The sequence below is a fragment of the Nematostella vectensis genome, chromosome 8, assembly GCF_932526225.1.
Source record: "Nematostella vectensis chromosome 8, jaNemVect1.1, whole genome shotgun sequence".
In the NCBI taxonomy this organism is placed as follows: Eukaryota; Metazoa; Cnidaria; class Anthozoa; order Actiniaria; family Edwardsiidae; genus Nematostella; species Nematostella vectensis.
In genome coordinates this window covers 14,632,786-14,649,514 of record NC_064041.1, presented here as the reverse complement: position 1 = coordinate 14,649,514, position 16,729 = coordinate 14,632,786, and the positions used below count along the sequence as shown (strand labels likewise).

Here is a 16,729-nt window from a genome sequence, read left to right as displayed (position 1 = left end):
ACCGCAGAAAAGTAATTGCTCGCATTACTGAAGGGCTCTGATATACCGAATCACAACAAGTTTTCAGCTGTTTTACCGTAATGTATCGTACAAAAAAGGGCCGTGCCGTTACAACCCAAAGTCAATCCTCCAAAGCTAGTCTATTTTCCTCACATAAGCATTTCCCAAGAAATCGCGGTAAAAATAACTTTTTATGAAGTCTAGATGTGTTCCTTTTTCATGCCGGCAATTCATGGCGCTTCCATAGAATCCCGAGTTCTATAAAGCATCCATCCTCATCTGCTTATCTAGGCGAGTGACTGAGATATATTTCAATCAGATATAATTCGTAAAAATACCAGAGTTTAACCGTGGGTGGTTATTTGAGAGTTTCCTTGTGAATAGACCCTCATATTTTCAGATGTAGATAATAGCAAAAGGGGTTGATCATAGAAAAATATATTTTAAAGGTCACTGAGACGCTATTTTGTGGTCGAGCCATAATTCCTTTAATATGCATTAGGATAGCTTGGAAATCACTAATTAGAGATTTACGTATATGAAAATATAAGACCGACCACTTCAGCTTCAAAATACGAAAAACTGACAATGAAACGCAATGGAAGTGTAAATCTATTTTTGCGCTTCATTAAACAAAAAAAATCCGCTCGGTTATTTCGAAGTTTATTTAAGAATGTATAACACTAGCATTGTTGTTGAATTTATTAAATGTTTGTATGCTTGTTCGCTAGTCGTGTTCTGTTCTTGAGAATATTTCCGCAACGTTGATGTAGTAAGGAAATACCGCACGAGTCTTTTCCGATTGCGTCTTTATTGTTTGCGAGTTGATGAGGTTTCTCAAGGCTATAAGATAAGATATTCGGATACGTTACCAATTATCGACTTGCCCCGGGAAGCAGTCTTCATATTATTACTATGCTATCAGTTCGACCCGAGGACAGAAATAACACTCTATTAAAAAATTCAATTAGGCTAGAGTTTTGCGACATGATATTAGTGAGTTTTCCATCAAATTGTCATGTCGCATGGACTAGATTAGCCTCATCGACCCAAGGAAAGTCGCTATCTATCATGCGAAGCTTTATTGGAATGTCAGTAAAAGCCTATAAATGCTAATTCAATAGTTACGCCGTGGTGCGCTTGTTCGTCTATTCTTTCTGCCCAGCTGACTGTATTATTACCGGCTCGGTTTTTTTTACAATACAGCCATCAGCGCGTGGCGTTTAGTGTAGCTACCACCACTAAGGCCAAAGTAATGCTAACAATGAGTATTTTATTTTAGGTACTGTACAGGGGTTGTTATTCTTGTTGGGTTTGTCTATGTCTATTCTGCTTTTTTCTCTGTTCTTTGTAATAGTTCGCAAGTTTTGTCGATTGACTGATGTTTACATCGGCTTATGTTGATCGAGTTTGTTTATCACTTCTGCAAATATTCGCACATCTTTTACACCTCATCAAGAACGCTTCTGTTTTCTTTAATATAATTTATATTTTTTGATAGAATTTATTTTCCAGCGTGTCTCTGTGAAATATCACAAAATATCCAATGTGCCTTATTTTAAGAAATGTTCCTTAAACCAACGATACGGCGTTAGTAGAAACCGAACGCACTCTCGGCGAAAATCCGCACTGAAAAACGAATAAACGAATGGATTACAGGAGCTATTTGCCAGCATCAGATAATACGCCACTTGGGGGAACTTTTTTGGTAGCTCGACCTTCTGTGGAATCACCGTAAGCACATAGTACACCGCAAAAGGTATCGAGCACGCCACGTAGATCGCGGTTAGCAACAGGACAATAATCACGACGTTTGAGTGACGATTTCGTCTGTCCCCACTCTTCTGGACTTGTTTAGTGTTTTCATTGGGAAATAACAGAATTTTCATGATCGAGATATTCGTGAATAAAACCACAGCTAGTGGCACCACGAAAGTGGCAGTGACGTTCAGTAGATTCATCATGATGACGTCTGTCCCTTGCCAGTGGCTGTAAAGACATAAGTGGACTGTCCCGCGCGTACAAGCGTTCAGGTCCACACGTTCAACAAAGTAAAAATCAGGGAAGGTGAATAACAGTGAATAGTACCACGAGAATATCGCCATGAGAAATGCCTTGCGCTTGGTGAGGTTAAACTCCAATGGATGGACTACTGCCAAATAACGCTCAATAGAAACGCAGCATACGGAACACGACGAGCAGCAGAGAGAAGCCCAGAGGAGACCCGTGAAAAGCTTACAAGTGGAGTCCAGTGTGAAGTGCGAGTTGCGCCCGATGGCTTCATTGATGTTATAAAGCACGCAAACAGCGGTGTCTGCGACAGACAAGTTTTGCAGTAAGACTTTCATGGCAGAGTTGAAAAACCCTCGTCGCATTCGATGCAGTATAAGGATGACCAGCAGATTTCCAATCACTGATATAGATAAAAAGAATTTATTGAAAAAGTTTTCCACCATTGGCGTTACTAAGAGAGTCGATGATACAATTTGGCATCCACAAACTGACTGAAACATCCCTTGGAGTTGCTCGTCTGAAGGAATTGGGCCGTGTTCGCAGCTGAAATTAAACGGTGACGGGCCTGGAAGTACTCCCAGGGTGTTGTTCGAAGAAGTGCTGGTGTTTTGTAAAGAAACAAGTGCCGCTTCACCCATGACACAGAATTGAGGACTGCTAAACCCCAACGTTTGCTGAGTCTTTGGTGTAGAATTTGAATAAAGCTTCTGCTCAATTAATCTTGGCTTATTGCATTACAAAGAGCTTACTACTCCCAGTGAGCGAAATTGTATAAGTACCTCAACCTTCTCTTCAGAAACCTTGTGTTCATTCTCGTAGTTTTCAAAGCAGTTTTTGTGTTGGCTTTCAAGTCGTTCTGCTAAGAACCCTAAGTGGCCACGAAAGGTCAGTGCATTCTATAACACGCAGCCTTGGTCGTAAACGTTTCACCTCCTGAGGGAATTAACGTCTGTGTTTCCGTCGCGCCGTTTGCGTACCCAATCAACCAATACTAATAAATAAAGTCGTCGGGTTATTGTTTGTGTAGCCAGCGTCTTGCCAACCTTGTCCTTCTCGGATTGACAGACTGCTAACTTGCGCGAATATAAAACAGACCGATGACGTTCTTAATTAGGCTAAAACGTCAGTACTTGATTTATTCTTTCCGCGAGTTTACTGCCAAATTAAAGAGCTCTTTTTAGCTGCGACGTCCTAGCGTAACCGACACTTTTTTTCTTTCCTCTTGGCGTTTTGTTTCTGCTTTCTTAGGGAAGTAATTTAAGGATTTATCGTTCCATGCCACTCTCTTATCTCTTAAAAACGCCTATACACGAAAACACGCGATGCCCTTCTCGAGTCTAAATGTCTCATTTCCTCTGCGTGTTTTTGTTTTCCTTTTTTTGTAAAGTAATTTAGGGATTAATCTTTCCATGTACCACTGCGGTATCTTAAAAAAAGAAGCATCAACACGAAGCCACGCGATGCCGAAATTCAAGTGCCCATCGTCTTTTTTTTTTGTGCTCACCGATATCGACTAAACCTTCGGGACTGAGGCCTTTAAAGGATTAACCCAATGTGAAAATGCGCGTTTCCTAAGCGCCTTACGAGGCGGCCGTTCTCCCGATATACTCTGTATATACAATTCGCGAGTCGTGTTGAAGAGTTAAAGGTTATCCCGATGCACCAGGTATCGCTAGACGTAGTATTCTCGAGTGTCGTCCTTGATGTCCGTCTGATACAAAGTTAATAGAGAACCACGAAACACCCACAGATCCAATCTGCGATACCGTATGGAAATGAGCTGGCAACGCTGTATTTTCAAGTCTGTGTAAGGATGTCATATTTGTTTGTTGAACGGTAATGAAACCTTTACTCTGATTCACGGAAATTTATCTTATCCTATTAGATGGGCTTACGTTTATTGCATTAGGTTGCAGTTTCAGACAGATTTTGTAGAGAGCTTGATGGACGAGACGTGTAGTGCTTGCACTAGTCTGGTTGGCTTGAGATTTCACCACTGTGATATGTGGGCACTATACATGTGACACTGTACCCTGTTTTCCCGTGTTTACAGCAGAAATAAACCTCTTTCACGGATTAACCGTTAGGGTAAATTTATGGGACGATATTATCCATTTAATCAAATACCACAAAAATATCGAAGCCTTTCAAATCTTAGCACCCTACCTTATGGGATTATATTTTTTTTATCCACATTTGCATCTTCTGAGTAGTGGAATTGCCCTTAGGTGTCACTTTTAGTACTAATTTTTATGAAAAGCTTCTCCGTGTGCCGCCGTCTTGTCATCCTTGCTAAACACCAAATGCGAGAAAGCATCCATTTTCATCCGTTGATTTTGGAAAGCTACTGTAATATTTTAGATTGCATTTGGTAAATGAAGTACGAATCATTGTTTTTTGATGGATATTTCGAGATTTCTTCGCATCATTTGTGCAATATTGAGCGAGTTTGCCACCCAAATAGTCACGTGATCTCTTAGCGCAAAGCATCCATTTTCATCCGTTGATTTTGGAAAGCTACTGTAATATTTTAGATTGCATTTGGTAAATGAAGTACGAATCATTGTTTTTTGATGGATATTTCGAGATTTCTTCGCATTATTTGTGCAATATTGAGCGAGTTTGCCACCCAAATAGTCACGTGATCTCTTAGCGCAAGTCTCCTATTGCGATAGTCTGCTGGTGAATTAATCTAGTCTAGGAAGAAAACCGCTGGACAACGTCTATCCTGCTGGTATACGCACCTTGTGTCTGCGTCGACAGTTAGGGACAGGTTAGCGTATATAACAGTCAATATTTTTCAATATTCATATAAACCTAGAGAAGGCAGGTATTGGCCTGTCGAAATATCCGATACCTTTTTCATAAGGTCATGCACTCGGAGATTCATGTGTCGTAACCTGCAGTGCTTTATGGGTATCAAATAAATAAGTATATAATCGAAATTCAAATCAAGTCCAGGTTATGAAGTCTGTAGCATTCTTGATTCACATGGTTTTCAAAGACCAGAGTTGTACTTGTCACTTGTTTCTTATCCCTGAACCATTGAGAGCTTCGTTACATGGAATCTCGAGTGTAACCTTATTTCAAATAGGGGTATATAATACAGCAATTTGTGATTATTATAGCCGATATAAGATATACTTTATATCATATTCAAGCTCCCACTTTTCGTTATAGCTCACGGCTGTCACAAAGCAAGCAGAATAGCGAGCCTGAGAAAGCATCCCGTTTCCATCGTCTGCTTTAGGAATCTTATGGCGACATCGATTGATTTTGCCAATAAATGAAAAATAAAACCTTGTTTAAGATGGCTATTGCCGTCACATCATTTTTCTTCGATTGTTGAATAAAAACAATAACAACGATGAGGCTGACTATGACCCTTTAAAATATTTCTGATGTGGGGAGGGGCTAACAACGATCAATGAGACTCCAAACATAATCACGATTTATGACGGCTATACCACTATGGAGTCGTATATCCTGCGCTAAAAGCACTGTGTAACGTTAATTGCATAGCTGCACATGAGTGCTTTGGGAAATGTTAAGATTCCCCATGACTCAATGAGATATATTATTTTTTAAAAGCTGTCTTAAATGGCAGAGACCCCCTGCATATGTCTGAGTTGCGTAGACAAGCAAAATTGATCACCATAGGGCCTTTTGGTGATCTGTTGTAATTGTCCGTAGATAAGGCTAAAAAGTCGGTAAGGAAACGTGTGTTTTTACTTGTATAGCATTAATTAACGATAGCAAATGCTTGATATTATCTTTATTTTACTTGTATTTCACAATAAATATTTTTGAATACTTATTTTTAAATGCTTTTAAAATGTTATAACGTTATATTTACCCAACTTAGCTATTAGGTCCCATTTATTGCGGACCGGAGTTCCTTTACTCACACCAGATGACGAAAAAAAAAAAAAAACGTTTGAAAAAAAGAAAAAAACAAAAGTAACCGAATAATTTTGTATTTTCTTACAAAAGGGTGAGTATGGCGTGAAGGGTATTTTTTGTCATGTCATGGGGATTATTCTTTGGACCCAATTTTATCTGTTTATCTAGACCCGAAGGACAAGAATGAAATGTTTTTTTCCAAAAATCTTCCCTCAAAAGTTAAATAGTCGCTCCCTTTACTTTCCTTTGCCCTGTGGCAGCCAGTAAACTCAATGTTAAATAGTCGCTCCCTTTACTTTCCTCTGCCCTGTGACAGCCAGTAAACTCAATGTTAAATAGTCGCTTCCTTTACTTTCCTCTGTCCTGTGACAGCCAGTAAACCCAATGTTAAATAGTCGCTCCCTTTACTTTCCTCTGTCCTGTGACGCCAGTAAACTCAATGTTAAATAGTCGCTACCTTTACTTTCCTCTGTCCTGTGACAGCCAGTAAACTCAATGTTAAATAGTCGCTCCCTTTACTTTCCTCTGTCCTGTGACGCCAGTAAACTCAATGTTAAATAGTCGCTACCTTTACTTTCCTCTGTCCTGTGACAGCCAGTAAACTCAATGTTAAATAGTCGCTTCCTTTACTTTCCTCTGTCCTGTGACAGCCAGTAAACTCAATGTTAAATAGTCGCTCCCTTTACTTTCCTCTGTCCTGTGACAGCCAGTAAACTCAATGTTAAATAGTCGCTTCCTTTACTTTCCTCTGTCCTGTGGCAGCCAGTAAACTCAATGTTAAATAGTCGCTCCCTTTTACTTTACTCTGTCCTGTAACAGCCAGTAAACTCAATGTTTTAGCGACGTGAAGCTCCTTCCTACACTACCACCCCCCACTCCCCCCCTCTCTCTCTCTTTTCCCAGAAAAACGAAAATACCCCACCCCTCCCCCGAGAAATTCTCAAGCCTTAAGATTTCGGAGGTTGACAGGTATGCTCTTTCTTTCTCATTCTATGTCTGTCTGTCTTTTCCCCTCTCTTTCTTTAATTATTCTCTCTGTCTCTGTCTCTGTCTCTTTCTTTATTGACTTCTAACATAGTAGTACCCAGCTCCTCGCGTCCAAGCGGAAGTGGAATTTCTGTGCATGGCTTCGCAAGATGGAGGTGAATGTCCTTCTGGAGGTGGGTACTATAACTTTTGTTTTCCGACGCATTAACCCCATACGAATCTCAGCCAATGCTTGCGAAAGCATTTAGGATATTACCAATAAAGACGTATCTATGAACCGTTCAATAAAACGCGAGATATCCACGAAAGTTTCAAGTTGCAATATGTGATTTGTAACATGTTAGCGAGCGAGTCACGAGTTGTGTCGTTATTTACAGGGCTATTTAGAAAAGTGTTCCACGGCCGAGGACCACGGCAAAAGGGATTGGAAGAAGCGTTATTTTGTATACAAGCATTTCCTTGCTAGCAGCATTAAATGTTTGGAGTATTATAAAGATCGGAACTGGAGAAGACAAGAGCCGAAGGGAGTACTGACTCTGTACCCCGGGTACGAAGTTATGAAAATCCACGACCCAAAGAGGAAGTTCGCCTTCGACATCAAGACAGTGGAACACACGTTTAGACTATCCGCGCACTCAGAAGAAGAAGAAAATAATTGGATCTTACTTCTTGAGAAGGAAAATATAGGTAAGTTATCGAAGATTTTAGATTATTTGCGATAACCAAACAAGGGAAACTTATTTATCCAGTTGAAAAACTTTTCAAATTCCGTATCCCCTATGGCATCTGACACTCGTGCAAGGTTGTTTATTGATGTTTATGGAATTTAATTATCTGTCCCGCACGCTGTTTAGGGCGCAATAACTAAAAGAATTACCCATTTATGACTAATCACTTAATTCATAATAGCAACCTTTTGTTCAATTGTCCATTGCAAATTGATTTCATATCCTGAAAACATTTTTATGCGGTCATTGAAGCGAAGATTTTGAAATAATGCTTCATCAGAAGTATAACAGAGTTTCCTCCTAGCAAAAGCCTCTTTTCTCATGTAGAGAGAAGATATTTCTACTGTCAGGGATTAAGACTAATGTTTGTATGAATAGTACTGAACCTGTTATCTGTACATTCAAGAAGGGCTTGATAACCATTCCTTGTCCATGACACTTTGTGATTTATTCACCCTGATAGCCTCTCGAGTAACCGAAGCCATTTTTTTATGCCTGATTTAATGATAATCCTGATTTTATAACCATTTCCATTAATGTGCACATTCTGTCTTTGTTTATTATCACAAACTTGCAAAGTATTCTGGTAAAGCCAGAGGTCTTCCCTGGTTAATCTCCAACTGAAAAAAAATTGATATGTCCTGTAATGACTCAAATAAGCACTAGGGGGTGTTTATTAAATTTTTTGGGTGGTCTTTGGGTGTGTGTGAGTGTGTGTGTGGGGGTATTGGAGAGGCTTTTGAATTGATAGAGAACAAAACTTTATTTGCGATAAACTGTTGTTTGAAATTGCATTCATGAAGGAGATTATGTTGTCTATAAATCGATGACAATATCGTTGAAATGTGCGAATGTAAACTAGAGCTAAATAAAATGAAGATTTACACCAGAGTGGTGTCAATCTAGTGGTGCTTTTGTATGCTTATTCCAATCATCAGGGTATTTCCATTTATATTTACTATATACCCTCTGGGAAAATCCTACATTTATTAAAGACAATTTATATACCTTTCAACCTCAGGCCATTCCCTAAAATGCTAATTTCCCCACATTATATACAACCTTGGCTGCACTACTGTATCATTCCAACCAATTTGTAATGACTTGACCTATTCCTTTCTTAGTCAAATCGTTCATGGTTGACCCAGTACAAGATGAATTAATGCAAAGAATCGGCGCCTGTGAAATGTGCCACCTTCACATTGCTGATAATGAGTTGCGCCTGATCACCGCGAACGACGGCTTGCAGCTTGTTGCATGGCCATTTACATGTCTGCGAAGATATATGAGCAATAAGGGGAAATTCACTATAGAGGCAGGAAGACGAGCCCCAACAGGGGAAGGGAAATTCTCATTTCTAACATCACAACATGATGAGATTTATAAAGTACTTGACACGGTTATCAAGTCAAGGGCCTCAAGAGGGGGTAGCTCCACCCCTGAGAAACCGCACCCTAGATTACAACACTCTCAGCCAATCGACAGCCTGCCGCAGACACTGAAACTTCAAAACAAGAGTTATGACCACCTACATGCCTCACCATCTCCCAACCCTCCCCACCCAACCCATCCTAATTACGACCAAAATGTCTTACCACCTCGAAAGCTCACAGGAGGCGGGAGTATGGATCGAGTAGATGGTTATGCATCTCCTTATGGTCATGTTAAACCTCGGGAGTCCATAACATCTTTTAGTAGTGCAAGAGACTCGTTGGCTAGTATGGACTCTGATACTCTGAGTATGGGTGCGGCACATGAATTTTTAGAGAACAATCAGAACATGGAGGGGTACGACACACTAACTCCTTCTATACCCAAACGAAAACCACAAAGTATTCATAGCGATGGAAAATTTGATTCTGAAGACTTTTATAACACTATTAGTGACGTGCAAGGGGCCAGCATGTCTGAAGGTTTTACTGGAGGGAAAGTGGAAGGAGATATGTATAACACTCTTTTGCATGTTCCTGTCTCTCCGACTAAAACCTCCAGTCCTGGTCTTTATGACAATAAAAGCTCCCCACAAGATTTGGGATCCAGCTACGATAGCCTAGACCATACAACGCCTAAGAAGGGTCCGGCAAGGGCTTTGGATTTTGGAAGTTACCAACAAGGTAGCATTGAAGAGGATGGTGATAATTATAATGTCCTTTTGCATAATACGTCGACTCTTGGGCCAAAAACTAAATCAGAACTTGAAGATTACAGTACTTTAGACAGGAGTGATTTTCGTCCCTCACATCTACCTTTACGGAAGACTCAGTCGAGCCCAGTGGTCCCCCCTAGAAAATGCCCTCTAAGCTCCCCACAACAACCTATTCCACCACCTCGAATATCACATGCTCCAGATCTGAACCTGACCTCTGGGAAAGACAGAAGCTCAGTTTCCAGTATCTCCAGCATAGTGTCGGGGCTCTGCCCTTTAGATGCCTCAGGGAGCTTCACTGACAGCCAGTACAGTATGTCTCCTGACCAGGACTTCTACTCAAGTGTTGACTATGCAACAATAACCCCGAGTGGGAAGCCTGAGGAGACGTCAACAAGGGAGTCTAATAACCCCCCTCTCCCTTATAAACCACGCAAAGCCAGCGCACCTGACGTTCTGAGCAGAGTTCCAGGAATGTCCAGCTTGGTGTCAAACTTAAGGGCGACATTGGTCGCAGATGGACTAGATCTAAAGAAGCCTCAACCAGCAAGACGAAAGCATAAAAAGGTCCCGGAAGATATCATCCCTGAAACTGAGGACTATGCCGAAATAGGTGAAGGAAATAGACATACAAGTGGATCTGTTGATGGTCTTCCTAGAAATAGAGAGGTGCGGTCCCCATCGGCACCAGCAGAGCTAACAGAGGATATATACGATGAGCCAGAGATGCCTTCACAGCAGAGACCTAAATCATTAAACATGGCAAGGGGGCTTTTAAAAAAGAATTAAGGTATTTTTTATTGCCGTATTGTATTATAGTGTGGTGCGCGCTATAACCGGGCCACAAATGCATCTTTTTAGGAAAGGAGGCCAAAAGGAGAATGACAGTTTTTAATGGATTTGGACTTCATAACTAGGAGGATTTTGTCATACTCTGATGCGCACTGAAGCATTTATTTGCCTTGATGTTTTGCTAGTGAAGTCCATGTCAATAATCACGTTTCTTGCTTCCTCACTGTCTTGATGTACTAAGTTGTAAAGGTGGCCATGCTAGCATGCATCGCACTGTAAATACTACATGTGGTACTAGCTGAAGAAGAGCAAAGAAAGGAGAGAGGGAGTGGTCTGGTTGCGCTTGAGGTTTGAAATCTTGATATACAAGGTTTGTAGCAGAGAAAAAGGACCCGATAAAAGGATCTCTAACACATTCATCAATGGGGGGGGGGGGGGGGGGGGGATTGAACGGCTTATAAAAGAATGAAAAACAAAGGTAGTCTTAAAGGATACTCTGTATTCTAGCTGTACTTCTAGTTTTTTATGTACATATTCAATGCTGTGACAAAACTAATCAACAAAACATCAAACATCAAACCATCTAAGTTGATGACATTAGATTGTTTAGTTTTTTTGAATAATATAAATGCTTCCGGGGCACCTAAATTCGTAGATTCGCTCGATTTCTTTAGCTTCAATGATACACGTACTGTACAGTAACTTGAAGTTCACTAGTTGATTTGCAAGTCTAATAAGTGTACGGGACTTTTTGAGTGGTAAACTCCTCCCACGAAAACAAGCGTCCAATTGCTGTTGTCGTCACTTCCAGAGAGCGACGAAAAAAAATTAAAATGAAAATAGACCCACTCGTGACATTTTTGTCTGATTCGAAAGCGCTAAATAAGTTGCTTTTCGTTGTTATTTTACTTCAAAAGCAGGCGCGCGCGAGTTTGTCCACCAAAAAGTCACGTGATTTCTTATTGCAAGTCACCTGCTTATTGTAGTGACCCCCTTTCCTCTCCCCTGTTCTGAGCATTTCAATTTCATTTGAATTTCCACTTTAGATATAAATAAAGTGCGTTTTAGCACTATTTTTTTATGCAAAAAGCATGAAAATTAATTATTAAGACAATTTTAACGAGATATGGAGAGCAGAAGAGGTGCTTTGGCTGATTGCCGACATTGCACTAAAAGCCTGATAACATTATCTGTTGAAATCTGTGCTTTAGGAGCAAACTTTTTAGTTGGGGGGGGGGGGGGGGGGGAGGCTTCCGGGAAAAAAAGGTTTCATTATTTGGTTCGAAAAGAAAAAAGCCCCCACCCCCTTACAAGCTAATTGTCGCCCCCTGTCCTGTGTACAGCTAGCCCAAAGTACAGTTGCTACCATATCGATGAGTGTTTGGCATTGTATTTTTAGACCAAGAAAATAATAGATCGAACATGCTCAAGAGTTCTCGGTCAAGAATTATAAGTTTAGTGTAAGAGATTTAGTATTTTATCAGAGTAGTCTATTTTTATCACGTTTTATCACATATAGTTGGTGTCGATCTCTCGATTCTTATTAAAAAATAAATATTTCTTATATCAATATATTTGTATTAGTTTTTTTCGCGCTGATGTCAAATAATACGAACTGTATATTAATACCTCAAAATTAAGAAATAAATATTGATCAGAAATTGTAATATAGCACTTTTTAATCGCCATTAAACGTTCCCGCACAAAACCAAGTCACATAAAAAAATCTATTTCCATCCATAATTTGAAACCATTTCAGTTCTAATAACCAATAAAAGCTCAATGAAACCCGCAAAAATAATTAAGTTTTCTTATGTAGACGTTAAAGAAATGAACAAACCAATTAGGCCGGCTGTTCGACTTGTATCACGAAACGTTGATCAAACGCACCTGGCGCGGAACTCGTTTGTCGGCAAAGTTATTATGATGCCAAAATAGCAAGTTAGGTCACAAAAGACACGAGAAAAAAGGAAAGAAAATTGAGATTTAAATGAACTAAAGTGTTAAAAGCTCCCTTTAAAAAAACAACTGAATTTTCTTATTCCGTTATAGGGTGAAAATTTCGAAAATTGGCAAAGTAAAATGCAGTCGTGAACTTTTTGTTCTTTATTTGAATCTTTATATGTTACTCTGAATTCCGTAAAAAAATTGTTATAACTTCAAATTATCGGGGATTCAAATTAGAAATATTGATGGCGTACTTTATTAGAGGCAAGTTCGATATATCGAGGTTAAAGTGGGTTAGTTGTAGGGAGAAAAAAACGCAATAATAGAATAATAAGATAAAACAATTATAAGAAAGCGTGATGAGATTACGAAATTATCTAAAGAAGGGACCGCCGTAATTAACGTAATTGTTTCAATTTCTCTCGGGCTCAAATGGAATCATGGGTGTCTGAAACATTGTATTGTACTTGAAATACGATCTGTAATACCTGACGCACTTTGTAATTAAGGGAAGTGGTAAAAAAAAAATGCTGACGCACTTTGTAGTAAAATCTTCTGCGGCTTTGTAATAAAAAAAGAGGTCCCTCATTTTGTAAAACATAATTTGTGAAAACTCCGTGTTAGCAAGATTACATTGTTAGCACAAGTGTGTTGATACAAACGTTGTTAATTACGGTTTTTATGAAGAATAAAGCATTTTTCGGCACCAATTGTTTTCCATAGGTTCTGCCCGGTATCACGTGGTACAACTCTATATTTGCGGGTGTCCTTTTTTCATTTTAAACTGTTTTTTTTTTATGAGATAATAATTCACAATTTCTACATCACCGTGGCAGCATGCTGCCAAAGATGTTAATGTGATTTACATAACAACAATAATTTATTTTTTAATTTCGTTTTTCGTTTACTTTCGCACACACTTCTCATTATCATAGGAAATCTCTTCTAGAAAATAAAATACTTTTTAACTTCATTATCAAATAAAAATGAATTTTATATGAAGATGAATTATTATATTTTATTTCTTTATATATTTAGTGAATGGATGAATATGAATACTTTCTTTTTTTCTCATTCTCACAGCTGGTGTTAAATTATTCCAGATCTTAAAAAAACAGCATATAATGCAACATTATTATACAACATGTAACAACTGCAAAAAAAAAAAAAAAAAAAAAAAAACTGGGGAAGCGGAGAATATAAATATGACAAATTAAAACGCGGCGCCTTATTTACTATGCGGGAGGCTTAATATGTTTGCTGAATTTGTCAATTGGAAATTTTGCCTCCTATTCAACATTGAGTTCTTCTCACGAACACATCGCTCGTTTTTGTAGTAAAGTAGTCACTTTAGATAAAATAAGTCTTGATTTTGATAGGAGGGGGGATCCTTATCTAGTTCGAGATCCCCAAAGTTCTCTTTAGCGCCGCCTTAAAAGAATCAGTTCGGAACATATAGATACAAGGATTTAACAGGCAGCTAAAATACAACAACGAAAAAAGCCATTTTTTTCGCTCGATCATGACGTCCACATCTTCGATAAAGTCGTATACCGTATCTGGGAAGAAGCAAATCATGAAAGATAGTACAATCAGGGCCGTCGTCCTAGCTGCGCGATTCGCACACTGCAAGCGCACTTGCTGAAAATTATGGCTGATAGCCTCTCTCTGAATGTCTATCTTTCGCTGCTGTTTGTTGGCTATCCAGAATATTCTTACGTAAGCGAGGAGGAAGGTTAGAATGAGGAGAAGGTGGGAGTACGGTGAGAAGGCTTTGCCTTCCTGGGTCTCCAGAAGAAATACCGCCATTAGGATAGCACCAATCCAGACGCACGAAATCAACATTAAGACCTTCGCTTTTGAGAAGATGAAGGTGTTTTTGAATGGGTTAGCGATGGCGTTCATTCGGTTAATGGCAATCACGACTAGGTTAATCGCTACAGCGTGTAGGGTGATAACAGAAATGGTTTCGAAAGCCTTTGAGGACTGGTCATTTAGTTTACTGTGAAGGAAGCCGATATACATAGGCTCCGCTAGTGCGCATACGGCCAAGTCAGCCAGGCACAAGTTTCCAATGAGTAAATCCAGACCATTCTGTAATTCCTCGTTCTGGTAGATCACAACGCACACGGCAAAATTCACCAGTGTTCCGAGGACGCTATTGAGCGCATTGAACACGCTAAGAGAGACAATTACCGCAGAAGGCATGGTCTTTGGATCAAATCCTGTCTGCCTGGAGGCATTCCCGCTACTCATCTTAAATCTGTGGTTTTAGCGTGTATCTGCGTGGATACCATGAATGCACGGCAAGGGGTACACCCAGTTTGCCAAATATGTTTGCTTAAAGACACACAGTTGGCAAGTGCATTTGCGCCGTCCCTGTATATAGAAGAAGAATAGAAGCCCGCCCTTTATACGTCATGCGATAAATAATTGTAACCTAAACTCGTAGCTCGTACACTAAGTAATTAACTAAACGACATTATGCCATCACTATGTCCCTTTAAGAATTTCATTTTTTTTGCAATACTTTATTATAGTGATCTTGAAATGTGATATCATTTGAATATTTGTACAAAAAGCAAATAAGCAAAATAAGATGAAAGTATAGCGTTATAAATGTGTGTTCTTAAAAGACACGGAACTTTCAAGCCTATATTAAGTAGTTGTCATCAATGCTGAACCCTGTAAAAAATTATCACAATCATTTCTTAAAGGCAAACCCCTTGGATACCAGATCCATTTTGAATTTTCAATTTTTCGGTTCGCCTATTTTCATATATCTTTATAGATACAAATTTTCAATGTTTTTCTATCTAAATAATTCCTTAAAATATCCTGTCAGATGTCAAAGGATTTGTCTTATGACTTTAACAAAAAAGAAATAATCGAAAAACCCGAAATTCGATAAAATACAGGGAACCTTAACTGAATCATTGTTGCTAATATAGTCAACTAGAGTAATTTTTAGAGTTAATCTATCTAAAGAAGAGACGGGAAAAGTCCTCGAAAACTTTTTAATGTTTGTCACACATACTTGTATTCGTGTCCTTAACAGCTTAAAAAGTCACTATTTTCTTCCAAGAAAAATTATCTTCTAAACAAGCAAAGTGTTCCGGTGTTTCTTAATTGGAAAAGTTCCATTAGAATAACGAGGCTCGATACCCAGCGTTAGACATCTAATCAAGATGGTGAAATGAAATGAGACTATTTTTTTCTTCTTTGCGTGGGGCACAACAATTTTCCCATGTTCTCCATTTCAAATATGTGTCCCAAAGATCGCGAACAGCACGACTGTCATACTAGGCGTCAGGTAGTTTTGAAGGTCTCCGACAACTTGTATTTGAAGTTGAGTTTAAAATAGATAGGCGATTTACAAATTTGTAAAATTAAGAGTAAATATTTGCGCATGTTTAACTCAACACATAGGAATATTGCGGCATAACCCAATAATCCGAGAACTTGTGGTCTCAAATCCAACTTCTTTTAAGAAGTTAAAAAAATCTCACGCTGTTCCGGTAAATTGAATTATTCCATCCTGTTTTAAATTGGTGTATAAATCTCGTATAGTTAAAAACAGATAAATTTTGCATTCGGTATTTTCATTCATTGCACGTCCTACCTTATCCCATTTTCTATTTCGAGTTCAGAGCATAAGCCGCCAAATATATCTATATTTTCACTTAAACATTCCCTTCAAACGGGTGATTGTATTTTCATAATCAGTAGATTCAGCCACCCTGTTGGAAATCCGAAAAGTTAAATTATAGTTTTCTTTACGTTTTAGGTTCTCGTACGTTTTTAAGGAAGAAGGCAATTACTTTCGGTAAATGGATAAAATTAAACAAGATGCTTTATTTGCGATTGCCAGATTGCGACATGAATTTATGAGCGGTGTTTTTTTGTAAGCGTATACACATGTTTGCTTAACAAACAAAAGCTCGGACGGTTGGTTTTTTATTGTTTTTTTTCGGCTTGGTCTTTTAACGTCCTTGTTGTTTTATATAACACAGGGAGATAGACGGTACATCAAATTGCTTTTTCCAAAAGAGGGCGGAGTCGATACTTATTCTCTGGTCTAGTAGGGCTGCACTGGGTAGGGAGGGGTAGTGGTGTCTTGAACTGTCGAACAACAGGACTGTCTATCCTAATACATCGCTCGTCCGGGGTCTGGGGGGCCCTTTAAAATTGAAAAAAAAAAGTCTTGTTTGTA

General features: G+C 39.0%; 2 protein-coding genes across 2 annotated transcripts; one reads left to right on the top strand and one right to left on the bottom strand.

Annotated features, from left to right (window-relative positions):
* The first annotated feature begins 6,961 nt into the window (after positions 1 to 6,961).
* On the top strand, positions 6,962 to 10,869 carry LOC116617174. Its single transcript, XM_032379636.2, has 3 exons — positions 6,962 to 7,076; positions 7,281 to 7,590; positions 8,756 to 10,869. The coding sequence occupies exons 1-3, from the start codon at positions 7,053 to 7,055 to the stop codon at positions 10,564 to 10,566; spliced, it is 2,145 nt and encodes a 714-aa protein (XP_032235527.2). The 5' UTR covers positions 6,962 to 7,052; the 3' UTR covers positions 10,567 to 10,869.
* Positions 10,870 to 12,697: 1,828 nt separating this feature from the next.
* LOC5510509 (melatonin receptor type 1B-B) lies at positions 12,698 to 15,004 on the bottom strand. The gene has a single exon (XM_032379639.2). The coding sequence runs from the start codon at positions 14,770 to 14,772 to the stop codon at positions 13,912 to 13,914; it is 861 nt and encodes a 286-aa protein (XP_032235530.2). The 5' UTR covers positions 14,773 to 15,004; the 3' UTR covers positions 12,698 to 13,911.
* Positions 15,005 to 16,729: the final 1,725 nt, after the last annotated feature.

What these genes read in the sequence shown, in the direction of transcription:
- LOC116617174 (XM_032379636.2), top strand. Translation starts at nt 7,053, where the DNA reads ATGGAGGTGAATGTCCTTCTGGAG. An exon ending in AGGTGAATGTCCTTCTGGAG is followed by an intron (nt 7,077 to 7,280) that starts GTGGGTACTATA and finishes CGTTATTTACAG; the next exon opens with GGCTATTTAGAAAAGTGTTC. An exon ending in TCTTGAGAAGGAAAATATAG is followed by an intron (nt 7,591 to 8,755) that starts GTAAGTTATCGA and finishes TTCCTTTCTTAG; the next exon opens with TCAAATCGTTCATGGTTGAC.
- LOC5510509 (XM_032379639.2), bottom strand. Translation starts at nt 14,772, where the DNA reads ATGAGTAGCGGGAATGCCTCCAGGCAGACAGGATTTGATCCAAAGACC.